The sequence below is a fragment of the Perissodus microlepis genome, chromosome 7 (assembly GCF_051167445.1).
Source record: "Perissodus microlepis isolate ML-2025 ecotype Zambia chromosome 7, ASM5116744v1, whole genome shotgun sequence".
Lineage (NCBI taxonomy): Eukaryota > Metazoa > Chordata > Actinopteri > Cichliformes > Cichlidae > Perissodus > Perissodus microlepis.
This window is the reverse complement of record NC_140467.1, coordinates 9208303-9236003: the sequence shown is the minus strand read 5'-3', so window position 1 is coordinate 9236003 and position 27701 is coordinate 9208303. Positions and strand designations below refer to the sequence as shown.

The following is a 27701-nucleotide window of genomic DNA, read 5'->3' as shown; positions in this document are numbered from 1 at the left end:
CGTCTTTACACGTAAAGAAATCATGACCTTTAAGGCTTCAAACCACCGTTATAAAAATGTTTAATTAGAGTATCAAAGTTTGCTGCTGTAGGTTTCTGGACCTTGTTGGTGAAGTCGGTGGAGTTTTTGATGTGATGGGGTGGGGGGGGGGGGGGGGGGGTGTTCCCCACAAGGGTGGATGGTGGCAAGGTGTTTAGAAATGTTGTAGGTAGCTGAGATTATGCTGCTAACAGTGGGTCTGAGTGGGATCTTTGTTGATCTTTGGAAGTCCGTAAATACAGGGTATAGCATCCCCTGGGTATAGATGATGATCTGTAGGGCGGTCAATGACTTAATAATAAAGAAAAAAGAAAAGAAAAATTGAAAAACAGTCATAGGCAGTCACTTATATGGATACATTTATTTTTGGTAGTTTTGGTGTAACAACGTGAAGCACTGTAGTGGGTCAGAGAAATGAAACAATCTTTCAAAAGTGGATACAAGTGCCAGTAATTGCATGTCTATCCTACTGGAGCCATTAATTTGAAAATTTCCATTAGTTACTCGAATTTTCAACATTTTCCAGCTGGGCGATCATTTCCATCTAATAAAAAAACCGTTTTACTTCAGGACTTTACTTTGGAGTTTTATGCTTTTGACTAAGAGAGTCAAGTTTACAACTTCTTCACAGCTTGTTTGTTTCTAGTAAAAACAAGATCATTGCACTGTCACATAAATCATATGCTGCTCCAAAGATTTAATGACTAATAAGGGATTTTCAGTGCTCTGCTGGTTGACGCAGAGCCCTTTTGCCCTTTTAACACTATGATCCATGCAACTGGTTTTAAACATTTCATTGATTTATCCACGGCCAATTTATTCCAGTGTGAGTCAGAAATGTTCATATAGTTGATGCAAAGACTCCTTCACGCTTGAGCTGCACCCTCACACACTACTGTGATGGGGTATTGTCATAACTCCCCTGGCGGATGGCGTGGTGACCCAAGGTTTCTGAATGCAATAACTCAAGAATGAGGTGGCATAATATTTTGAAATTCAAACTATAGTTGCAGCTACTAAAAATCTTGGAAGAGTTCTAATTTCAGTGACCTCGATGTCAAGGTCAGAGGTCAAGTTTTCTGAGAATCTTTTTGAATTTTGAAATTCATACTATAATTTCACCAACCAAAAGTTCAAATCTAATTAACTTTGAATGTGATGTCAAGGTCAGAGGTCAAATTTTCCAAAATCGTGTGAATCAGACCTGGAACATGTACATCTACTAGGAGGTTGATGGGTAGCACGAGTTTATTATCATTAACAGAGAGACAGATGATCATTTAAAGTAAAATCAGCAGAACATCTGTGTATAGAGTACAAAATAAGCAATTCCACTGAGTAGGCAAATACATATCAATTTTAGTTTTTATGTCTAAACATGTTGATAAAATACAGGTCCTTGTAAGAAGGTTTAACAGTAAAATATTAAAAAGCCCAATTAAAATGTTTTTTTAATGCAGACTATTAACGTCCAACACAATCCTTTGAAAGCACAAAGAACTAGTGCTTGCAAAGCACAATAGGACAATGATCTGTGTCACGCATTAAGCAAACCCCTTTCTTTAAGTAAACTGAGGAGTATTCACTCATATCCCATGATGGCTTGCTGTTTCAGCTGGTGTTAATAGGTGTGGCGTGTTCTTGCTTGCTGGATTTTTATTTGTCTCTCACATCCCTCTTTCTTTTAGAGTGAAGATTCTTAGTAACAGGACAACGAAGAGAGTCTGTCTAGGAAACCGGTGTCATTCACTTTGTATACAAATCTGTACAAAGGATCCTGATAAGGCTGTCCAACTCATCCCTAATAAATGGGATGATTATAGGATTGACACCACTGTCTCTTCTTTTTCTTCCTTTTTTCCTCTTTCTCTTCCTTTGAACTAGCCACCTACAGAAAATAAAGGAGAAACTATTAACTTGTTATACATGTTAAACCATATTTGACCTTTTTAATAAGAGCAAATCATACCAAGCCTCTCCACTAGTTTTGGATGATGTTTTTTAAGGGCATCAAAGAAGGCTGCTTTGACCCTCCACCCTCCTGAACGCAGTGTTCCATCAAAGAGCTCCCTCATTTTATCTTGACTTGCCGGTGTAGCTCGAATCTTTGAATAGGCTTCAGGATGGACCAGGTCTCCAAGCTCGTCTGCTATCGCCAGCACTTCAGAAACTTCTTGGATTAACGTTTTCCTGTTTTTATCAACAAACTTTGCTGATTGTAAATGAAGAAGAATAACAGCGTGTATTTAAATATCATTATAAAATTGTGAATTTGACTGTGAAATAATATATAATACACACCTTTTTCATTTTCAGTCAGATTTCTAGCAGAACTGCTCACATTATTCTGTTGGAAAAAGAAAAGAAAATATATTTGGTCTCTACTCTTTAACTATATAACTACACAAACATCGGATTTGACTGTGAATCCTTTTGATTGTTTAGGATGATTTTTTTATGTTTTATCTTTTTAATTTAACACAGCTTTTGGTTTGCCTACTTTGTTTCTGAGGGAGGTAAAAATTGGAAACATCCATCCTCTTTAGCACAAAATTTATTACATGTATTTATACATAACAATATTTACGTACAAATGTTTAAGTTGGTTTTGTTGTTCTCAAGTATCTTCTGATCAAAATGAGACTTGATTAAATGAAGTCACCCTGAGAACTGAGAGGCAAAGGACAAAGTCCAAATAAAAAATACCTGCAATGGGATGTCCACAGTATCATTTGATGCTGGCGGTCCTGAAAAAGAAAAATACATATGTCTGATGTTTCTTGTTAATAAGAAAGAAATGTGTATGAGAATAAACTAGGGCTGTCAGCGTTAACGCGTTAAAAAGGGATTTATCCACGTTAACGCATTAACGCAATAACGCAGATTAACCCTAACCCTAATCTGCGTTAAACCCTAGAATAAACATAAGTGACAAACCTGGCATCTCAGCAGTGAAACCAGATGGACGTGACATGTTGGAATGTTGATGACCAAGTTGCATATTCTAGACCAGAGAGATAAACAGAACGCAAAGAAGTCTGATAAAAGTCTTCACCATGACTTGCTATTATTATGCTATACTCTTTAAACACAACTGTACACTAATATCTATTTTTACAGTACATTGTGATTGTGAATCTTTGTGTCCAGGTGACATGTGGCATAATGTGAAAATCAACTAATAAGATCATTCATTCTGTTTAATGATGCAACATGTAATTAAAACGATCAGGAAACACTTGAGAAAGACTTGATAACATTTCTTTTCAGTTTGTGAGAGGTAAATTTGTGAGTGCATATTAAATACCTGCATTTCAGTTCTTGCATCAACAATATCATTTGACTCTGACTGTCCTGAAAAAAAAGAGAAATATCTGTATGATGTTTACTGTTATTAAGAAAGGAATAAGTCTGAGAATAAAGTGACAAACCGTACTGAAGAATCTACCTGGCATCTCATGATTAACATCGGGTGGACCACATGTGTCAGGATATTGATTACCATGTTGTGAATCCTAGGAAAGTAAACAGTACCCAAAGAAGTCTGATAAAAGTGCTCCCTCTAAAATTGAAATTGTTGACTACTTTATTAGTTCATTTTCTGAAATGATAAATTGAGTTGCACCAATTTTTTCATGACTTGTCCGACTGCATGGTGAATCCCCGCCCTGTGCTTTGAGAACACATCCTTAGTGATTTCATCACACTCTGAAACAAAACCATGGTCCATGTTTAAAAGGCATAATGTATGAAAAGTAGAGAGTTCATTAATTATCAGTGATTTCATGCACATATAAAAAAAAATGGGCTGTTTAATACAGAGTGTTTAATACAGGTAGTTAACACATACCTCCAAAGTCTGGCCTCTGGGATGGATCTCCATCCCAGCACCTCTTCATGAGGCCAACCAGCTCTCTCAGCCCTTCTGCCTTTTTCTGGTCTATTTCTCTACAGGGAGGTCTGTCCCCCATTGGGATCTTCAGTGCCAAAAGAGCTAGAGTAGCATCTGTGTGAAATACAATAAAGACTTTCATTAAAAAACATGAGCACAAATGAGACAGTGTATTTTTGGAAGTTTCTTGATAATATTTATATTAGCTGTAAAACATGAAATCTAAATTAAAATTTAATTTAAAAAAAAAGGGCAAAAATTGTTTGACCAATAAACTGGAAACTTATGAGGAAAAACAAACATACAAACAAAGACAAATATATGGAAAATGATAAGTAACTGAAATCCATTCATTGTACCTGGAAAAGGCTTTTTTCCGCAAATAATACACCACAGAAGAATACCATAGCTTTACAAGATAAAGAAAGAGAAGGAATTAACACAATGTGTTTAAGGTAAAATCTATAATCATACATAAATCCCCACAACTATTCTTTTAATGTTTACCTGTATATGTCGAATTTACGAACAGGCTTATATGATGAATGAAAAGACTCTGGAGGCATGTACTGACATGTGCCTCCTTTCACTGTGGACATTTCTTCAGAGCTCATCAGAACACTGGTGGAAACCCTGGACAGACCAAAATCTGCCAGCTGCAAAATAATCAAGGAAAAAAATAAAATAACACAATTACATCAGTATAAACTAATGAGTTGAGTGGATAGCACTTTACCTTGGCATGAAGGTCATCATCCAGCAGTACATTGCTTGGCTTTAGGTCATGGTGCAAAATGTTCTTCTCATGGAGGAAGTTCATTCCTTGAGCGATTTCATAGGCCAAGCGGAAGGCCAGAGGCCATGGTGGGGGACCTGACAAAGTCTCCAGCAGGGTCTGAACAGATCCTCTATCCATGAGCTCCATAACAATTCCCAACTGAATGTTCTGCCCTCCATTTGGTGGACATCCCCTATATATTCCATAAAGCCTCAGCACAGAACTGTGTAAGGAGACTTTGGCCATATGATTTGCCTCCTTATACAGTTCTGTGTCCCTAGTGTTGGAAGGAAAATGTAAAAGCTTTAGGAAAGGACTATTTCATGTACTTGGAAGTATAAAAATTAAGAAATAGTTCTGTTCTGATTTTACCCAGCAGCATGTTGAAGTAGCTTAATGGCCACGTCACACCTCCACTTCTTGTGTCTAGCCTTGAAGACTTGACCAAATCCACCAGAGTCAATTAACTGCCAGTTCTCCAAGCTTTCGTTTCCAACTGATTCAATGTCAGGTCTCTGCAGTTCCATCACCTACTGAACTCAGGTACAAAACCTTAAAACATAATAAAATGACACAGAGAAGCTTTTATGAGTATTTTTACAACACCTTAGAAGTCTTTGTTGTTGCACTAACATGAAAGCAGCTGGAAGCAAGACACTGACACACATTTACCACTTTCTAATAATACTGGTGCACTTCTCACAACATTTTTGAAATTCTGTATTCTGAATTTGCAGAAGCTAGAAAGAAAAAAAACTAGACTACACTGTTAGACTTTTCATCTCCACTTTAAGGCAACATACTGGCGTCACTGTTGCCAGCGTCATACAATGATGCCGTGTTATGGTAGGTTACCGTTCTGCAGGATGATACCGTTTTTTGCTGTTGTGGTATAATATTCTTGGACAAATTATGGTAACGCACTGTAGCCTTTTTTACGGTATCCCACTGGCGACAGTGATGCCAGTGAGATACCGTTATGTCGTTATGTCGTAAATTATGTCAACAAAGTAACATCATACTGTGATAAGAAATTGGTATACTACCGTTTATTCACGGTATGTCACTGTAAGCACGCTGCAAGGTAATAAACTGCAATATATTTACCAGTAACTTACCGTTATCACGCATCACCACATCAGTACCAAAAATATACATGTAGAGGATACCGTGTTCCTACAGGCGGTCATTTACTGTTTAACAGGTTGTAATTTACCGTAATTTCAGGAAACAGTAACATAATGTAAGAGACTGTTTAAAAAAATAAAAAATGCATGATAGATAGATAGATAGATAGATAGATAGATAGATAGATAGATAGATAGATAGATAGATAGATAGATAGATAGATAGATAGATAGATAGATAGATAGATAGATAGATAGATAGATAGATAGATGAAGCTGGCGCATTTCCCCCTCAGGAAGTTCAACTGGCTGCCAATTAATATATTTGTGTCATACACACACACACGCACAAAATATAATTCATGTGCTTTACACCACTTTTTATTTCAGGTCTGATTTTCCTCTGCAGAAATACACATTTCCAAAATCAAAAACTGAAAAGAACTGAAAATATATTTTGATTGAGGAAGCACTTGTTTTTACTAAACCATCTAACCCATGTATTTTCTTAGATGGTTGTACAAACAATAACGATATTATGTCATATCCATATCATAACAGACAACATATGCTCAAGTGTTGGGTTTTCTTAGTTATATTTTGTAGGGTCTTAAACCTACAGTGTGAAGTGCCTTGGCATTCATTTTGTTGCCACCATACAAATAAACTGAATTGTAATGAATAGAACATCAAGCCCCACACTTCTGCCTCTATATACACTTTGTCCAAAATACTGGCTCACACCACCAAATCAATGTACAAAGCAGGGTCCACAAGGACATGGATGAGCATGTGTGATGTGAAGGAACTTGACTGACCTGCACTGAACCCTGACCTTGCTTTGTGGACTGAGGTCATTGATTTGTAGGGTGAGCCAATACGTGTGACAATAAAAGTGTAAGTAGCTGAAATAAATTTTAACAAATGGGTAAAAGAAGGGGAAAAAATCAAAACTGTTGCAAGATGACGAAAGAGCTTGTCTTCATTGTTGTTCGCCTCGTGTAGATTTCCAGAAAGCATGGGCCATGGATCGTCTGTGGAGACACAGGTAGCAACACATTGTTCACTTAAATTATACAAGAAATTAACTAGGGATAATTTATTCATCATCTATCACTATTAGCTAACTGTTCAAATATACCTCTGAATTAGTTCACGCTGACTCCTGGTATTCCAGGTGCAATACACAGAATGAACCAAAGAAGACTGACATCGCATCAGCAAAGGTGTTCTCTTTGTCCAGCTCAACAATTACACGCCCCTCTGCACTCACCATCCAGCAGGTGGAGGCCATTAAACTTTGTCCTTAAATGTATAGGGGCAACATTGTCATTATGCAACACAAAATAATTTCAATACTTCACTTCTTCACACTGTCTAGATAATCATAAAGCAAATAGCTACATACTGTTAATTATTAATGGCCTTATGTAGTCCGTGTTAATATATTATAATTGTACATAACTGGAAATTATTCTGCACATTAAACACACCTAACAAAGAGTCAGCCGAATTAAATTACCAGAGTTCCATCAACTGTATGGTTATTTTGGAGTTTATAGTTTGTGCTGCTGTTAAACTTTACAGTATTGACTTCAGTATTTCTGCTGTTAGTGTAGCTACACTACCATGTTGATCAGTAATATGTAATGTGAAATTTGATATTGTTATTTTGCTGGATTCACTGAGACACATGTCCAACAACCTTGGTTTATAAAGGAGATTACATAAATGTGAGCTAAATAAACAGAGACTGGATACCTGTGTCCACGAAAAGCTCCTGTGCCAAACAGAAATTGTAATATGGTCTAATCAGCTCTATTTCATAAATGACTTCTTACCAAGCATAATCAGCCTTGGAGTGCCTGGCAGGTTGCTCTCTGCTACAAGGGACATACTGGCAGATGTTTCCTGCCAGATAAAGGACCAAGACATTTTATGTAACGGAAAAAAAAACAGGACAGCAAGCAACAGCATTAAACCTAGAGCTGTATGAAAGAAGCTTACATCTGCTAAGACAAAGAGGGAGTCTTCATTTTCCTTTTAATACTTCATCATGAGAAGTATGGCTGCTGTGCCAACCTTGTTGTTGGTCAAAACTTCCTCACTTTCTATCTGCTGGATGAGTGTCCTTATACCAAGGTTCAATCTGAGTTTCTGGCTGGAGAAATAGTTAACAATCCTTCTGCCTTTGGTTATGAGGGCCTGACTTAAGCGCTCACTGATATCAATACCTGTGAGTTTGTGAAAGTGATTCGAAATACCTTTCTGAGTAAACAAGAATGGCCACTGCTCCTGAATTTCAGCTACTGAAAGTGAGGGACAACTGTTAATAAGCTGCCGCTGAGAAATATATGTGAGGCACATGAAGTCATCCACATCAGGTCTCTCCAAAGCTCCAGGTCCTTGTGAATTAAAAATTGTTAACAGGATGTGTTTCTTTTCCTCTAAAAAGCTGGCGTTTCTCCCTCAGGAAGTTCAACTGGCTGCCAATGAATACAGCCATAGCTATCCACAAGGCATCTAACTTTTTTAGGTGAGGTTGCATTACTGTTGGGACTGCAGTCTTCCTCATTCCTGGTTCTCTTTGTTTGACGAAGTCTATGTGTTGTATTATCTCGATTAACATGTTCAACTCTAGATTTGATGAATAAACAGAAAATGTGTGCCGACAAAAAGCACAGTAAAGACAAGTGAGCAGTGCACAAAAATGAAAAGACATTTGATCTTGACGCTTAAACGGGTTTAGCCTGACTAAGTCAGCACCCCGCACCGTACAGGTAGTACAAGCACACCTGAAAACACCGACCAGCTAACAGCTTTAAGCATTTGGGTGCAACCTCGGTAGTTCACCGATTCACCTGTTGCAAACGTCCAAGTTTTTATCAAGTCTCATAAATCCATCGGCAACTATTAACTAACTAGTCTTTTGAGTCTTCACAGTCATAACTATTGACATTTTGTTTTAGCACTTGAATGAAAATAACCTGGCAGGGTAGCTTAAAAGTCAAAACAAACAGTAATAAGAACGCATTTCTGACTTCTCTCGAATAAGTGAAAAAAACACTTACCTTCAGACTGATTAGCTGGTGTCAATCCAACTTTAATGTGTTCCATGTCAGTCCGTTTTAGGGGAAAAGTGTTAAGTTTAGATGTTTCATTTACTTTTGCGATACTCCCGCATGGACGAGAAATTTGGAGTCTAGCAGAGTTGTCACAAATAGCATACAATCTTCAGTTATAATCCAATCAACGGTGCATTTAACCTGACTGAACTCCATCCAATTACCTCTGACTACTTCTAATACGTCACGTTGTACGTCAGGTGAAGGTGTGGTGTTGACTATCACTCTCCCATTGAGATGTGTAACAAGTGCTACACACACCTGTCGCATAAAAACGCTTTAAAAACGTAACAATCGCTTTAAAAACACAACCCAACGCGCTAAACATGAACAAACATTATCATGTATCATGATTTACCCCACTTACTCTGTTCAAAAGGTAAAAGACATTACACAAGAATCTTTGACAGATTCATAGTTTGTTTCATAGTTTGATACAAGTGGAATGTAATTGTTCACATTGTTTGAATAAACAAATACATTTTATTCAAACAAATACATTTTTTATAATATGAGGTTCAATTCAAGAAATTCCATTTTAGTGTAGCTGCATCTTACTCCTTAAGTTAAAAATAATGCTGTATATTGTAGTTTATATACTCTCACAATGAATTGCATTTTATACACTCTAAATGAGGTTTTAAGTAATTACTCTTAGATCTACAGTAGAAAAGAACAGAAATCCAGATGGTGTAATAGTATAATCTCAGTAACATCACCAATTGTTACATTTGCTGTATTTTACAGCTGTTTCCATGAGTACAGTGAGTACCATAAAAATAATGTAATCTCATGGAATTTTCTCACAATGACATGCAAATTACAGTACTAAACCGCTAACATCCTTTAGAGTTTTTTACTGTTGATTTTGCAGTACTACGCTATGGAAATTACTGCAAAGGCTAACAGTGTACACTCAGTTCTTCCAAACCTTTCATTCATTTGTCAAAATGACTTTTCTTTTCGTAAATACTCAAAAAAGACTAAATTAAATTTGTTAATTGTGTAAATCAAATTGGTAACAATGTTTAAATATTTTATCAAGATACAGAGGTATCTAGAAGTATAATCCTCATCTCTTCAAGTTTTCTGCATCTTGTCACTTACTTTAAATGTCTACTGTAGCATTTAAAGCACACTATAAATGTAAAAGAAAATAACAATTACACAGAAAAGCACAAAACTAAAGTATGTAAATAGACTGTGAGTACAAAAAAAGATGTACTCTACAGACAATAACGGTCATAATCACTAGGCACTAGGAAGAAGAAGGGGGGGGCTGCTTCTACCCTCGGCACTCTTCTGTGTGTTCCTCTTCCTACTTCTCTGACAGACCGCTGTCCCCTCCACAAATTGTTTTAATTCACTATCTTTTACAGTACCCATTTACATCGTTGATAATTAGTGTGTCTATTCCGCATATGACGACAGTGAAATCATGTTAGCAAATTCTGACCACAAAAACAAACGCAACTAAAACTTGTTCCAACTTTTAAACTGTAGGCACTCGTTTTCCAAAATGCCCATTTTTTTTCCAAACGTACTTTTTTTTTCAAACGTACGTTTGAAAAAAAAAATGCTTGGAATGAAATGACACCAATATTAATGGGCAACGAGAAATGCTCTTCCTGTTGTGAACAAGTTAAAAAAAATGTTCTGAAAAACTTTTCATTGCAAACTGGAGCTGTCGTTTGATTTGGAGTTAAAGCATCTGTAAGGAAAGAGGATGAAAAGTAAAACGCTGGCTGCTACTCACCTCAAGCTGTTCCACATGCAGATCTAAGAAAAGCCAAAGCCCTGGTAAAAATGAAAAAAACAACAGACGTTCCGACTTTCATTTTCATATCCTGGCACGCCCCGAACTGTAGTGAAGGGGCGGGGCTTACACGAAACGTAATGAGCGAGTATTGACAATATTACTGGTATGAACAGTTGCTTATAACTTTTTTGAGAGACAATACTTTGCTGAAAAAATGCTTTCTTTCGCCAAAAACAAAACAAAAACGCATGCACGTCTTTACACGTAAAGAAATCATGACCTGGCTTCAAACCACCGCTATAAAAAGTGTTTAAGTAATAAGTATTAGAGTATTAAAGTTTTCATCATTACAAACTTTCCTTTTCTGGCATTGAATCCAAACGGGAACTGCTTAAGCTTTCGGTTCCTATTTTAATTGTTGCATACCTCAGTTTCCTGCAAAGAAGTAGTCCAAAGATGCCCTCTTTTTTCCCAGTGTGTTTTCTAAAAGAACAGAAGTGTGAAAATGCAGAGTATCAGAGATTCCAAATATGGCAAGAATCGATCAGTCCTCTGACCGAGTATTTGAGGTGCGTTTATGGTGCTTTCTATACGATATGAAGAAGTAAGTAAAGTTTAGTGAGATACAATACTGTGCAAAAGCCTTTATATTTCTTTATATTTTGCTTCCAAGGAGCCAGACTTGAAGACTTTCAAACTTCTTAGGACATTAGGTCTTCTCCCTGACCATTTACAAGGACTTTTTCTACGATTCATTCAAGAATAACAAATACATGTTGCTATTGGCAGCCTAAAAACGCGCCATAATTTTTTCATAATGTTAAAAAAAGTGCAACATTTTTACACAAGTTAATTTAATCCAGGTCCTTTTAGTAAGTTTTAATAATTAAATGGTATTAAGTATCTACTATTATAATAAAGTTAACTATTCGTAAAGATTTGGGATTACTATTGTTAAAAAAAAAGTTCTTAGTTCAGAAATTTAATCATGATCTTATTTATATAAATTAACAGTTAATTAATTAGCAATTAAAAATAGATGCATCCATCTGCAAAACACCCAGTAAAACAAGCAACTCACAATGGAGACATAATCAGAATCATAATATCTGAAGCTGTGCTGAAGCTAAATCTTGAGCTCATCAGTTGAATGATTACATGATTTATGACCTTCTGTAAAATAAGCTCTCTCTGCCTCTCTTTTTCATCTTCTCTGCAGACAAAGCCAAAGCCAGATGAAGATGTTTTATTCATGGCTATTATTAATGTCAAACACAGTCCTTTAAAGGTGCAAAACAAACCATTGTTCTGCATCTGGAGCAATGGTGCTTGTGAACATGACACTACGGCTCTATGTCTGGTTTGCATATTCAGTCGTGTACACTGCCCCGTTTTTTTAAGAGAGCTGAGGAGTATTCACTCGCATCCCATGCTGCCTTGCTGTTTCAGCCGGCATCGATAGGCGCGGTCTGTTCCTGCTCTCTGCATTTCCATCCCTCACTCCCCTCCCTCTTCCCCACCCACCTTCATTTACACTCATCTCAGTGAGGACCTCTCTCACCAGGGGCTGCTCTCTACGCTACATCTCTCCTCCTATCTGCATTTTCCTTCATTCTCTACCCTTGTAGAGACTGTCTATAACATCCTCCTTCTTTTGCATCCCTCTTTGCCCTTGTCTCATGCTGATGACATATGAGGCTGGGGATTAATGTAAAGGGCAGCCCTCTGCGCTGGATCCGAGAGCTGAGGTGAACGTCTGTTTTTCCATCACAGTGGAAGAGTGCTATAGACTGGGGAGCATCACTTATGCCAGCAGGTTACATCCCCTGGAGCAGCAACGGGACAGCCTCGGGAGAAAACACCTGCACTGAAGCCCCACGTGCATGGCTGGATGTGCTTTGTGTTGATAGATAGTACACTGAAAAAGGTAGGAAGAGGGCAGCAACAGAGGGGAGAGTAGTATTTAGCAAGACGCAAACCTCCAAATAACGGTTTTGGGGGAGGTGGGTGTGGGATTCACGGGGAGTGTTTTAAATGTGAAAGGAGGAGTTGGGGTCTGCTCTACTCTGCTCTCAGATCAAAGAACTGGAAGAAGGAGGACCGCACAGACTGAAGAGTCAGAGCGAGAGAGAGAGAGAGAGACTGGAGAGACTCCAGTCTCCAGAGACCACAGAATTGCAATTGAAGAGACTGTCTGCAGCACAGGGGGTGGTTATAAGGACACAAAGTGAGGGAACCAATCAAAGGTCTTCAGATCTTCATTTGGACAGTGTGAGCTTACTTTGTGAGTGAAGACTCAGATTAAGAGAACATCGAAGCAGGTCCCTTTAGGAAATTGGAGGCATTCCCTTTGCGCACAAATCTATAGGAGGATCCAAATATGGCTGTCCAACTCATCCCCGAATCAGCCGTGTGTTTGCTTATGGTGAGTCTCAGAGGACTAAGGGACTGACACCACTGTCTATTCTTTATTCCTTTTGCTGTTTTCTTTTTCTTTCACTGGCATGCTTTCTCTCACCATTCTCCTCATGGCGCGTGCCCATGCTGCCACTGCCATCTCATTAAAAAGGACGCTGCTTGTTTGCCCCTCCCCTTTACTACCATCTACGGTCCTTTTATCATTTGATAACTTCCTTGTGAGAGGCATAGCTCACTAAAGAAATGTGTGTATTTTCCACCCAAGTGAGAAAACTCTCGCTTTTGTCCTCCACGTGTTCCACTACTGCACTGGTCAAGTGTGGGAGAAATGGCTCACAGACTGCAGATGTGAGGGTGCGGTGTTGATCGTGGTGCCTCTGGATGTTGGAGACAGTTTAATTTAGTATATATATGTGTCCAATGATTAAGCCCGCAAGCAACGACCTAAGGTTTATGCCTTCAGTGCAAGCAGATAAGTTGCTAAACTGAAGTGTTTTCTGTTTTGTGCAAGGTCAGCATGTGAACACTGCCAGTATACAACACTGAATCAAATCAATTTCATATTATAGAGCGAACAGTTTTGCTGCAACCCATGGGATTTCTAGGATCTTGTTAGTGTTGAACCCAGTCTTTTATTGGCATGAAACAGACTGGCTTGGCTCACCGTGGTTCAGATCTGGCCATAGAGAGTGATGCAATAGAAATACATAACATAAGCTTAAAATCCAGTAAACTCCACTTGGCCCTCTGTCCAGCCTAACTGTGAAACAATGGCGCTGCAGCTTTGCTGCATGTGTGTTCATCCTATGATAACCACCAATGAATGACCGTAAAATCTGTATGGAGAGTGACTTCTTATAAAAGAGTCTGTTCTGCTCATTTTCATTCTATAGTGTTGGCATTCTGCAGTCCCAGGGGGAGTCATGCATCGCTGCACTACCTTCTATCTCCACCTGTCATGGCTGTCTGTTACTATGGCAATAGGCCATGCAGTCCACTTGAAAGAGAGGTGGTCATAAAAAAGGACGAGGGCAGGAGGAAAGTGCAAAATATGATGGACAGGCAAAGGATGGAAGGGGCAAAGCAGGAGGATTTGAAAACAAGATGAAACAAATTAGCCATGGAAGAGTCAAAGTAAGCTTTTAGCATCATCATGGCGATATACTGCAAGAAATATAATTACCCTGATGATGGTTTCCATCAAAATGGGACATGGGGCTTTGGGGACATAACTTCGGGCATCATCAGATCTGAAGCAGAGAATTTGTGTCCTTTGACTCCACATTTTACGCTATTTTGCTGCAAGTATGCATTAGCATAGAAGGTGTTCCATTATAAGTGTTCCTGCTGTCATAAATGACAGGCACAAAAAGCTTTGCTGCCATCCCAGTTTCACAGCCTCTCTCACATTTGTCCTTGATGTCCTGCATCCACATCCACATTTTTCTTTGAAAAATATTTATTGATGACTGTAAAGCTGATCAAACATATGGACTAACGTGTCTTAACTCTGATCTTTGAAATTTTCCCATATCTCATTTCAGAGCTCAGTTCACGAAATCTGTGACATTTGCATTCATGCTGTGAACCCATCTTATTTATTAATGGGAGTTTAGCAGCTATGTGTGTGTCTGCATGCTCTTGTGTGGCGTGAGCTGAGATATTAATATTGATCATGCTTCCTGGCTCTCTGTGTATTAATATTTTAGGTGGTTAGGTGATTATCTGCTGCAGTAATTACAGGCAATGCTGTAAATTATTTCCACAGACAGCACAACAAACAAGTCACATCAGAAACAGCAAAGTCAGACAGATCCAACAGATTGACTGAATTAAATCTATAAAATGTTATGGCTAGGAGGAGAAATGTGCAGGGCTTCATCTTCTTGGTTTGTTTTATAAATATAGAACTAAACTCTGGGATATCTTTTACTAGATGCATGTATGTGCATAGACAGGGCTTGCTTCTAATGAGCATTAGTTTTAGAGTAGAATGAAAAGAATCAATGGCATGACTGATTCCACCTAAGATATCCAGAGAAATGCTGCCAACTAGTACTGGAATAGGTCATAAACTACATTGTATGTAAAGGCATTAACAGGAATTCGTCTGTGAGCTTCATTCCTAGCCTAAATGGGAAATACTGGTTCACAAAGCTAGTTACTATTTTGAGCCAACACGTGCACATGTTCTTACGCTTCCCAGTAATGTGTGTATCCACAACTGCACGCTTGTTTTTGTACTTTAAATCAGAATTGGCACAAGCACTAGTCTTTGCCACAACACATACACTGAGCTGATTAGCTCTGCTCTGGCTCTCTCGCTCAGAGAACCCCCCACCCCCCAGCCTCTCCAAGCTCTCGGAGATGATGGAGAGGTGCAGAATTAAATCCGAAATAGAATCAAACAAATATAGTGTTGCCTTTTAATGAGCGTAGGAGAAAAATAAGAGCAATAATTAAAGACTAAATCCACCCTCATCGTAAGCGCCAGTCTCAAGGTTTAGGTTTTGATGCAGCTAATCCCGGATTTATCATAAATTCCATGTGATAAAGTGTCACATGGAATTTTACTTCATGAAGAAAATGAGGCTGACAAAAATGGGAGCACAGTTTGCCCCAGTGTGTTCTGCTCTGATTCATTCATTTTAATTTTAGAGCTCTCCCGAAAGAGTGGTTGTCTTTTTCCATATGCAGGGGCAGCTGATCAATATGCATGTTGCTATCTGTTACACTGGACCTCACAAAACCCAGCAGCAAGAAACCAGGGCAAACTAGTATCTTGACACACAGACAACCTAAATGGATTATCTTCCTAATGCTGGAGGGGTCTGCTCTGCATACAGTGAGGAAACAGCAGATCACTTTTTTTCAATGTCCACGGCTGCATATACGTGTTAGAGGTCTTCTGATTCTTGCAGGGGGTAGAAAACATCTATAAAAGCTGCACATCTGTTTTTTAAATGGTAAATTCATGTTGATAACTTCATAATGCAGCTTTTATTTATACTCAGGTAAGCGTTTAACTAGGGACCTGTAGCTACACAAAAAGAGAAACTCCAAAGCACAGACCTCATGTCGCCCTTCATGTTGGTGCCCATGTGTCTTCATTACTGTCCTTCATTCAATTATCCTCTCACTGAGGATGGAGGCCAGATGACCTAGTGTGATCAAGCCAGGGGATTCATTCAGCAATAATCAAATCACTGCTCGATGATGTGATGTATCAAGTGGGTGTGTGTACGTGCAGTTTAACTGCAGTGTCCATTCAAAATATTTATTTATCCCTGCAAAAACCTGCAATTAAACGCATGTACACTGTGGGTTTTTGGAAATTATTTTTCCCAGCACTGGATTACTAGGTCGCACTTTCCATTTTTGACGCAGGCGACAACAGAAGAGCAAGTGTACAAATGGAGGAGGGCTGAAGAGCATGGGGGAGGGTTAGCAGAATGACATCATACTGAGATAATTGATTACTGCCCTGCAACAAAGGCAGAGGGGCATAACATTTGGTGTGTGTATGTGTGTTTCTGTATGTGGCCAAAATGTCAACACAACTGCTTGTATCTCTGGTACACCTGGCTGGGAAATGCACAATAGTTAGCAGTTAATGAATTACAATTCTGCAGTTTCTGTACATTTTGTAAGAAAATAAGCTTGACATAATTTTAAAACTACCTACAATCCACACAAAGGTGCTTGTTTGTAAAAGCACACATAACTATAAACCACACAAAGATACATACTGTCATAATGCTGCGAAGACAGAAAGTAATCTCCCAATGAACAAATTTATAACCTGCACAGATTTGAAGCTCTTATTGGTGATTAGTATGAACAAGAAGCAGAGGCACAGATGGCATCCCATTACTGCTATTCTTTTTTATTGATGCCTCACTATCTTCCACTTTATATTCCTGTCTGCATGCTGTAGGGCTACTCTTGCCTACTTTTCCTGCACCACTTTATTTTTGCTTATTTGTTTAGTGCTAGTTTCTCTGTAATAATATAAGAATTTGTCCTTTTACAGCCGCAGTCTGGCTGCAGAACAGTCATGCTTGAGTGATGTTAGGAACCAGTACTGCTGATGTCAGCTAACTAAAGCTCTGGAGTTGCTGCAGGAAACACTGCAAGAAACAGTTTTACTCTAAGCTGGATCAAAAAGCCCTTTTCAAACCTCTTTACACCACTGGTGCTACTTTTCACTGTATTTATACTTGTGAAAATATGGGAATATGAAAAGCGTGGCATTCTTTTGGAAGTACTGGATTAAAGTTGGTTGTTTTAAAAGCCTATTTTGTCCGTAAATAAATGTAAGCAAACTCTGTGTGCACAAAATTTGATGATCATAAAACTGCAGTTTGCCATAAGTGTCATCACCATAAACACCATCAACATATGACAAATTACTTAATTAATTTTGGACTTAGCCAATGTTTCATTTCTTCAGAGCAAATCATCTTAGACTGGTATACAATTTGACATTTTGCAACATATTTAACTTCCAGTTAAAAATAAAATAAACTTCAATAATAAAGACAGGAACAATTTCAATTCACCATTTTTTTCCCCTTATAAGTAAAATGACCAGAATTAAAGTGCGTGTGTCGTCCTCATATGCACAGAGGTACACAGTAAGGTGGCCTTAAAATAACTCTTAGCCTTCAGTGCCCAACATGAAGTAGTAAACAGTGAGCAAATCTGATGGGGTGGAAGAAAAATACCATCCAAGAGGAGAAATGTTTCTTAAAAATGTAAGTCCAACAATCACATTTTGGGTTAACGTAGGTTTATTGTCCTCTGATGAAGGTATTTATTTATTAATTTTATTATTTGTTGTCTTTAGCTAACTGCTTTACTTACATTAGCGGCTAACATTAGTTACAAGCTAACTAGCCTTTTGTTGCTGGGTAAGCAGGATAATCTGTTTTGAGTGTATCTGTCAAAAACAGCTGTTAAAAAAGATAAGATTTAACTATAGAAGAGTTAAATGTGCAGTAAACTAAACTGGTACTGCGTGGAGCTTTGAATTTATACTGTGCAACTAATCACAGTATTGGCTGATTAAGATCAAAAGAGCATCAGAAATGTCTTCTTCAGAGTGGATTTGGCTGTGATCTTTGTGGAATAAATTAATTTTCAGATGTGTTTCCCCCCCCTTTTTTTGGGTTTGCTTATTTTTGCTTTACTTACTAGCTAAGAATTTAATTATTGTAGAATGAGAAAAGGGGGAGGGTAGAGGGAAGCAAACAAGAGAAACAGTTCAAATCTCAGAACATGCATAAATGTATAAAGGTTGGTGTTTGTGTGCCAGTGGCTAAAGCGTGTAATTAAATCTTCTGAGCTGTTTACAGTCTCTTTAAGGACTATTGATGAGCTGCAGAAATTAACTGACTTCGCCATAGTTTCAATTAGCATTAGTAGTGGTCTTTGTTTCTAGCCAGAGGAAGGCCTCAGGTGTGACTGTGTGAAGTGTTTGCAGTGTCAGCGTGGTGTTTGCACTGCATCTTAATGTATGCTGCAGCCTCTCAGTGATGTGTGACAGCATTTCTTGAGAACCTAATGGCTGCCAGGTTATCAGCTGAGCTTAGCTGGTGCAGGTAATATGAGTGCGGGGTTAAGGAAACTGCCATTAATGAGCACCAGCATGCACCCGGCAGATGCTCATCACAGTCTGCCAATCCTTCCCTGTGCTGTGGCTCCCTGCCTTCACCCTGATGCTTGTTAAAGCTCTCTGTCTCGTTGTCAGGCTACCTCTTCAGGTGCATATCTGTGCAGTGAAATTATCCAGGCTTTCTAATTATGGGTTACTGCAGTGCATAGAGCGAATATGGGATGAAATGTGTATATTGATTTATATACTCATATACTCACTCATGACATAACATGTGGTCTCTTGAATAAATATTTAAGAGCAAACAAAATGCTTAGATCCTGCATCAGTTTTAAGAGATTCCCCTTTTGGCTATTGTTGACTTGCAGGATATTGCTTTCAGTAAAGTGCATATAAGATATCCATCTGATGGCTGCCCTCCTTTAAGAGGTCAGGATGCTGTGGAAAAAATCAGGGCAGATAAATGAGAGATTTCTGTTTGTACTGGTGCATCGAGACACAATAAGCTCAGTATGGAGCGTAGGGCGTGAACTGTGAGATAAAGGTAAAGTGAGCTGGATTTGAATGTTTCATTTTTTGCTTATTTGCATGTCAGTTTCAATAAAGTGAATGCATAAATAATTTTCCAGGGCAGTGGCAGTGTCACATTCACAAGGTGCCACCTGTCATGTGAGCCAGGATGCAGGTTTAGGGGAGGGGCAGCAGGATGGCACAAGAGGCGGGGAGTAACAGAGGCACCAGGCGGTCTGATTGGTTCACCATCTGTCTCTGGGACCGAGCAGATGTCTGACTGGAAAGACCAATCTCTATTTGCTTCCAAGTTCACTTTCTCTCCCTTTGTGTGGGTGTGTGTGTGTCTGCTGCTGTGAATGTGACTGCAGTGGGTTATGGATGTGTATATTTGTGTGTGTGTGTGTGTGTGTGTATGTGTGTGTGTGTGTGTGTGTGTGTGTGTGTGTGTGTGTGTGTGTGTGTGTGTGTGTGTGTGCTACAACGTGCATGCATCTGACATTTCACACTCTGGTTGACGCAGGTCCCAGAGGGGCTGATTGTCTTCCATATGGAGTGAGTTAACATAGAACAGGCCCTTGTCATAATGAAGAGCTGTCCTGTTAGCAGCACTTACAAGGTAGGCATGAAGAGAAAATATGACGGGTTAGTCACTTTGTCATACATGTGCAAAGTAACTCACCTGTCACATTTTCTCATCGTGCCTACCTTGTAAGTGCAAGGTTATGTTAGGTAAACTCAGGGAATATTTTGCAGCTTCCTTTTTGCTGCTCCAAAAGAGAAGGAATCATTTGAAGAGCCCTTTGTGTAAAATGAGAGATATACGTGTCTTCATCTGGGTCAAATTATACATGCCAATCCTATGGAAAGTCAGCAAAACACCCTACATTAATAAAGCAACAACCCTGAAGAAGGCAGGGTTTAGCTACTATAGAACAGTGATGGTTGTTGGGCAGGACACAGATCAGAATTGTTCTAAAAACCACACTTAGTCATGGTTTCAGTATATTTATTTATAACAAAAAGCAGTTGTCTACCAGTGCAGTCCTTCAATTATATTCAGTTGATCCAGTAATAACAGAAGGCTTGATTAGCTCCATTTTTGTGCTCAGCAGCCAGGTTTATCTCATAATTCTCTTCTGTCCGTTGCTGCCGTGATACATCGGTTGCAGCAATATTGGAAACAGAGATACTGGTCCATCGTTTATAGAGATAAAGTCGCAAGGTTTGTCATCCAGGAGACTGAATTGTGTTCTGTTTGACACTGTGTTTCCACTCACTTGTAACTTTTTCTCACTGGTTTAGTTTAAACACCAAAAACCTCTCGGTTAAATTTAGGAAAAGGTGCATGGGCATTTAAAAAGTTTTAAAATGCTCCTGCACCTCATTAGCACAGCATGTTGGTCCTTGCATGTTTGTGTGTTTAAATGCGTTGCAAAGGGTTGTGCACTTTAAAAGTGTCCATACAGGCGTTCTGGTGACCATGTCAAGAACATGTTTCGGGTAACTGTGAGACTTCTTTGGCAAAATGGCTGTATTTGTTGCCTAAAACTGTTTTTGCATACCAGGAAACAGTTAATTCACAGTTTCATTAACAAATCAACTTTTTTCTTTGTACCTCTTAAATTTCTCTCTTAATGTCAGAGTGCCTCTTATTTGAGGTTTTTTTTTACCGTTCTTCTGGGTCCTCTCCATCTTTTAGCCATGTCTTGACCCACTTAGCCCACCTGAACCGCATCAACATTTCTAACAAAATGTGGCATGACAATGTTACTGAAAAGCAGTGACTTTAAAATAATCAATGACAGCATCTGTTTGCTTTTTAATGTAAAACGTTAAGTGCTGCTTCAAAAAATTAAAATCATTGTCCTGTATAATCACACACATTGAAAGCACATTCTCTAAGAAGACTATAAGTTGTGTTTGGTTGTGTATATGCCAAACTTCATGTTGCCCATGATGAACTCACAGTAGCTGTGGAGATGTTTGTCTCCTTGTTTAATAATATTTTCCTGCTGGCTGCTCAAATTGGCGAATGGTAGCTGCGGTCCTCCTGGCCTACTGCTTTAACTTTGCTTTAAAGAAAAGAAAAGAAAGAAAAAAATGGGTGTATGGGCAGTGAAACCAGGAACAAACCACCAACATCCTGTTTTCAGCAAGAAATAGAAGACTTTCTGAGACTTGAGAAACTTTGCTTTGTGTGTACTGCAGTTTATCTATGCGTCAGTGTTCAGTTCTTAAAATATTCCATGACAGTCAGATGTAACTGAATCAGCACACCCCATCAGACTGACTTTGCTGCGTCTTTCTTTTTTGTCTCTCGCTTCCACAGACATATGACCTTGGTTGTCCTAGCAACAGTCATCTTATCCAACGCTTTTTGAAAAAAATCTTTATTTCTCTACGATTAATTTCCGGTGGAGATGTTTGTGATGTAGAGTATATTCAAAACAAAACCTATGTAAGCTTGAGGATCATGTTTATGTTTCATGTCAAGGCTTAGCCAGTATAGCAGGGTAACAAACAGGATATCCATTTAAGGCACCATTAACAATGACTGGTCTCATTTGAGTGGGTATTTGAATAAGGTTTTAAATGTGTTTCAGACGGTTTAATTATAAGGTGGGAAGTTGAAATGCGAAATGTCATTTCTTCCCACCGTGCATTTATTGCAATATGTTGAAATATGTTAATGTTAAAAAATATGTTATGTTAAAATGCTCAGTGCCACCAGGTATGTGTTCTCGCTTTTCTGTGAGGAGCAACTGCACGTGTAGTTCAGTTAAGAGAAGTAACGGAACAGCTATAGAAAAGCAGAAAGTGCAATTTCAGTGCATGATCTTCCTGTGTGAAAAATGATGTAAACTGCAGAACTAGGTGTTGAGAAATATTAGCAGAAGAACAAACACATGTGCTGCAACAAAATTAGTCAAGACTGTGTTACAGAGTTTCACATATGACCGACAAAATCTTTGATTTAATTCCCTGTAACCCTTAGAAATGTCATGATTTAGGTGCGATGTTCATTAACTCACTGGGTGTTTTTTTTGTAATGATATGGTAATAACTTACAGTACAAAAAGTGCCTGTGTGTATATGTGCCTGTATGGCTTTAACTCCTAAACAATGAAAGCAAGACTTTTGTTTAACCCACTGAGTTAAAGCTGAAAGTCTGCACGTCAATAACATTTTGATTGTGTGATTTCATATCCACTGTGGTCGTTTAAAGAGGCAAGATTGTCAATTTATCCAGATATTTATGGACCTGAATGCATTTTACAGCTAATTCTCCATGGAGCAGGGGTAAAATGAAAAAGATGAAATAGCAGAGCAGAGCAAGACAAAGAGGGCCAAGCTATAAACCTTTCATTTTTCTGCCTCTAGAGGGAGATAAAGACATGATAAAGCCTGTTTGAAAGTCTCACCTTTACTCCAACGTACCTCTTGTCATTGTTGCCAAATAGCTCAGTGTTTGTCTTATCTGTCCATAAAACTTGCATGCATTTTGTATGCATTTGACATGTCCACGTGGGCATCTGCAGATTTCTGCATATTGATGTATATTTCGCTTAACTGTGGACAGTGACCCTGGTGTTCATGCACTTTCCAGTTCAAGGCAGGTATGAGCCTTAGTGGTTCCAGGGTTCTTCCTGAAGATCCTAACCAATTCCCGCTCATCGGAGGGTAACAGTTTGGGTCTTCTTGCAGGCCTTGGCAAAATGATGGCTTCTACTTACATATAGTGTTTTTAACCGATGATCTTGTATAAATCTGCGAGTTTCCTTGTTAGATCCTCACTGAGTTCCTTGGACTTTCCAATTGCTCCGAGTGTTAGTCAGTCTAATGAGTCCTGTCAAACAAAACCATTTTATGTTGGCAAAAAGCACCTACCAGCTGTAGTCAATCATGATCACTAAGGAGAAGTTAATAGGTTCAGCAACAATTATTAAATGTTTTTAATGAAGTTAACATATTCAGGTATGAAAACCATTGAAGATGTATGCTGTACAATCATTTCCACCCTGGCAAAATGCAAAGTTATGACCACAACTATATATCTAATATAAGATCTATGATCATTTGTGCTTTTAAAATTGTACCGTGCATTTTGCAGTTCTTAATGCATCCAGGAGCCTGCAGGAAGTGTTGTATTCTGGTCATCTGAGCACACCTGTCATTACATGCAAATTCAACCGGTCAGAGAGCATTAAGTCAATAGTAATGTTTTATTATTGCAAATTATTGTAAAAGGTGTGTACCCATGAGCTAGTTCATGTTTGTGCACACACACAAAGAGAGTAAAAACAGTGTATAAATGAGGTTTCAAATGTTCATAATAGGCTGTCATTCTGCTATGGCTAAATCAGGATTATGTAAGCAAGTTACAAAAATATGAAACTATAATAAACTAAACTTACAAGATGTGTAATTAGATTATGATTACACTGTTAATGACTGTCTTTGTAAGGGAAATTTTATTTGACCAACAGAGGATGCATTTTATTTGCTTAAACAATTTGCATAAAGGAAACAAGAGTATTTTTGAAATTTAAAAAATTGTGGCTGCATCCATTTTTAAGTGAAAATTTATTGATGTTTATCTGTTTTTTAATTTAGTTAATTACGGTTCTTATTACAACGGTGTCCGGTAATTTGTATTCAGTTCATTTCAAACTAATGCGCAATTTCCACCCAGAGCTATTAGCTGAAAACTTAAGACCCAGTCCTGCTGATCAGTGACTGATATCAACACTGACTGACGTTAACCAGCCTAATTCCCTCAGTAATGTATAATATTTAATACATATATATATATTATTTAGTACTGAGGGAATGTATTACCCAACAGGCACACTGATGACGGGGTGAAGGATGAATTTACTTACTGTATAGATTCCTAATGGTTGTAAAATAGTGTATTAGTAGTAGTGTATGTGCAGTATATGTAAATTCTTACATTCATCTTAAAAGTTGTCAGACTTGCCAGAAACCTGCTCCACACTTTGTGTGTTAAAGGTCGACATATACATTAACATATATAGTATAGGAATCTTTCTCCCTGAAGCCTGTCATGTCTTTGTGAGTCTAGATTTTTCATCTCATAGTGTGTAGTTTTTTATCACAATTTTTCTTCATTTAGTTGTTGTTAGTTAAGGCAGGGGAACTCTACTGTACTGTTCAAAAGTCATGAGTAGCCCTTCACGTATATATATTTTGCGACCAAGGAGCCAGAGATTCTTGTAATTTTTAGAATTTGGCTTGAGCAGTAGTTCTCCCGGCTTTCTGAAAGTCTTGCAAAGTTTTTCTTTGGACATTAGCTGCTACTTAACCACTTAACACTGACCTATGAATCATTCAAGCATAAAAAAGGCACCTACCTCAAGGAATGAACCACTGTTCTATCTATACATAACAGACAGTATGGAGACAATAAACAACAATTTTTAAGTTGTATCCTTTGGCATGTTGTTACTAGCAGCCCATTACAAAAACACATAACCCCAGTGTGACAGGCATAAGGTAATATTTTTTTTCCACAAACACAGGGATCCCCAGAGCAATTAACTGAAAACTTAGGATATCTTCGGATATCTGAATGTGTCCTTAAGTAATTGAGGAAAATGGACAAATAGAGGACAAAGTAAGAAGTAGCAGCCCTAAACACAACATTGCATCGTTTACCCATTTTACAACATAAAGAAATGAGAGATAGGTAGTTCTAAATGTTTTATTTAGTGAGTTTGCTTTGCAATAGGTGGAAATTCTCTTTGCTCAATCATGGTGCAAAACCCATGATGTAGGACTTATTTTATTTTGTAGGTATTTCATGTGTTATACCTTGCTGCTTGAAAAAAAGTAAATTAGTAGCATTTTTTTATCACATCCTAGGAGAATGGAGTAATCGCTCCTAACAGTAGCTCATATGAAGATTCATATGAATTCATGCTATTACAACAGATTAATTATGATATAATTATTTTCAGATCAAGATAAAAGAAAAAGATATACGAAGAATTGGAAATGCTTTTCCATGAAGTAATAGGATCTCCATCACATTAACATGGAGATTGAACTGTATGTTCTTTTTTATTATCCATCATATCTTTATTGCAGTTGTACAACATTTTAACAAGGTATTTCTAATAACCCAACACCAAGAAACTAACAAAAATTTGCCTTTTGCCCCCATTCTGCACACAACAGTCTGCATCCCAAAGAACAAACTATCAGAAAGCTACATGATTAAAACTTCTTTTCCTCAACTCAGAAAATATAAAAAGTACATTTTTTTTAGCAGTAATCAACTTTTTCAAACAGTTTGCTATTTGATGTGTCATCAAATACAAGCGTAATGCTTAGCTTTCAACCTCTTTTTATAAAGAGGGCGCATTTTATTTGAATATAGGACCTGCCAGCATGTTTTATTAGAGTTTCTTCAGTAGAGGGCAGTGTTTGATTGCAGGTGAATAATGCATCACTCCTGGTACCTGCTATACTGAGTGTCTGGCCATGCTTTGGGCATGTGTTTGAGTGTACAGCGTGTGTCAGGAATATCGAAATAGGTGACATTTCTGTGAGTGTCTTTGCCTGCAAAAGGAGTCATCATGGCAAAACTGCAAAGCCGCACACTTCCTCTGAATAAGAAAAGGCTTTTCATGAACCGGTATGAGTAATGGTGACACATGAATGTAGATGATGAGTCTGTACAAGCAAAGCCTGACACACAAACACCAAATTAACTGCGGTCAACTCTCCACCATGCTGTCACTCTCTGTGTATCTCTCGCTCTCTCTGCAAGGCTCGGTGTGCTGTCTGCAGAAAATGCTGGTTGCCCGTGACGACGGTTGCTAGGAAACCGTTTTGGAATGACTTCATAGCATCGGGCATGCTCATGCCATGGCTCACGATGAATAAAATCAATTCACTTTCCTTCTTACCAAATGTGCATTTAAATAAGGGGGAAATATTGTTTGGCACCGATAACACTTCATCAGCACGCACATATGTGGTGGGTAGAAAGTGTTTTCACATTAGCACATCTATGGAGGAGAAGATTCTAGGCTCCTGTGAGATGTCTTGTGGAAAAAAACGTGAATATAGTCCAGCTGATGCCTATGTTGTTCTTGTACAACACATTTCCAATCAGTGGTCCCACAGAAGCTGCTTTTTTTTCCGTGCATAAAACTTGGAGAAATGAGGCTGATTGAATATTTTCACTCTCTTTGTCTCTCGCTGCTATTCTCTTATGCCCACACTCCCTCAATCCCGTATGTCCTTCGCCTACAAACCCCTGCTCACATTACCCTTTCCCATCCATCTTTCTCCCTCCTAATTCTCTGTCTCTCTGCAGTAGTGAGATAAGATGTTCGTCCCTCTGAGCTGTGGTGAGGTGTGAGAGAAGAGAAGGGGTTTCCCCCTCTTCCTTTAACTACCTCCAAGGACTGCAGGCCAATGAGGGCAACCACACATATCAAATGTATGCGTCTGTGCATGTTGGTGCAGGGTAGTTTCTGTTTGTGTGTGGGTGTGGGTGACTGCGGATATGTGTGTGTAAGGGCATATCAATGTGCAAGTGCAGCATGTTTCTAGGGATTGCTGTTTAATGAACTTTAGATTAGATGTCAGACATATTCCCTCTGGCAACAATCAACCTGGCGCTCTTAAACATGGCCAGAACCCTTGGCACACCCCAATATATAACAGTAAATCTCAACCTTGGCCATGACTGGTGACTCTAAATAGCAAAAACCAATTGCACTAACATCTTGTTGAAAGCAGAGACTAACGCCTCAGTTCTCAGATGTAAAGTGTGTATGAGTGCATGTGTTTTGTGATGATTTTACTCTATTTCAATGCTTAAATAATTCCTAGACTAATCCTTTTACACTAAACGTTTACCAAGAGTGAACAGTTTAAATATTTAATGATGATTATATGGTTAGTAGATTAATGCAGTAATCAACACTTCATTGGCTTACTATTTTAATCCCTCAGACACATACCACATAGATTTGTCAATATTAATTTACGAGATTGCTTTTTTGCCTCTTTTGAGGCTTAATGTGGAGGCAGAAATAAGAGTGGAAGGGTAAAATTCAAGGGATGATACTGATTTTTCTATCCTAGGATTATCAAGCATAGAAGCTCTTGACTGAAATTTACACCCAACATGTGAAAACCTGGAGTAGCGGGTCCCAGTCTGCCAGTTTTTCCATCAGACCTCCCACAGTATTGACAGTGATTGTTAACAGGGACACATCTTATCTCTCCAACTCCCTACTGAGACGATTCTGTTAGTCTGTGTAGACAAGAAGTCCCTGTCCACCTTATGAGAGTCAGCAGCAGCTTACTCTCTTTTGGCATTGATTTAGCTGTTGTTGTGTGACAGGGTCACACATTGACTTATAGGGTCTTCTGTTGTCAGCCAGATGCCTG

The 27701-nt window shown here is 38.5% G+C and overlaps 2 protein-coding genes across 6 annotated transcripts in view; one reads left to right on the top strand and one right to left on the bottom strand.

Moving 5' to 3' along the window:
- Nucleotides 1–381: 381 nt before the first annotated feature.
- On the bottom strand, nucleotides 382–10812 carry LOC146382530 (receptor-interacting serine/threonine-protein kinase 3-like). 5 transcript variants are annotated; one of them, XM_084933241.1, is made up of 16 exons: nucleotides 10718–10781; nucleotides 7678–7747; nucleotides 6978–7141; nucleotides 5082–6870; nucleotides 4668–4986; nucleotides 4439–4587; nucleotides 4291–4340; nucleotides 3890–4045; nucleotides 3665–3747; nucleotides 3488–3554; nucleotides 3347–3393; nucleotides 2977–3043; nucleotides 2746–2786; nucleotides 2341–2386; nucleotides 2009–2251; nucleotides 382–1927 (listed from the first exon to the last, which is right to left on the bottom strand). In XM_084933241.1, the coding sequence occupies exons 4-16, from the start codon at nucleotides 5234–5236 to the stop codon at nucleotides 1920–1922; spliced, it is 1431 nt and encodes a 476-aa protein (XP_084789367.1). In that variant the 5' UTR covers nucleotides 5237–6870; nucleotides 6978–7141; nucleotides 7678–7747; nucleotides 10718–10781; the 3' UTR covers nucleotides 382–1919. The 5 variants fall into 5 exon arrangements, with proteins under 5 accessions (XP_084789367.1, XP_084789366.1, XP_084789368.1 ...); XM_084933240.1 differs by lacking the exon at nucleotides 10718–10781 and adding an exon at nucleotides 7844–10711; XM_084933242.1 differs by lacking the exons at nucleotides 6978–7141; nucleotides 7678–7747 and having other exon boundaries at nucleotides 5082–5261; nucleotides 10718–10812.
- Nucleotides 10813–12252: 1440 nt separating this feature from the next.
- The window catches only part of frmd4a (FERM domain containing 4A), a 98319-nt gene continuing 82870 nt past the window's right edge, over nucleotides 12253–27701 (top strand). Inside the window, exon 1 of the mRNA XM_084933229.1 lies at nucleotides 12253–13145. Within this exon, the coding sequence (XP_084789355.1) occupies nucleotides 13101–13145 (45 nt within the window). The 5' untranslated portion in view covers nucleotides 12253–13100. The remainder of the gene's footprint in view (nucleotides 13146–27701) is intronic.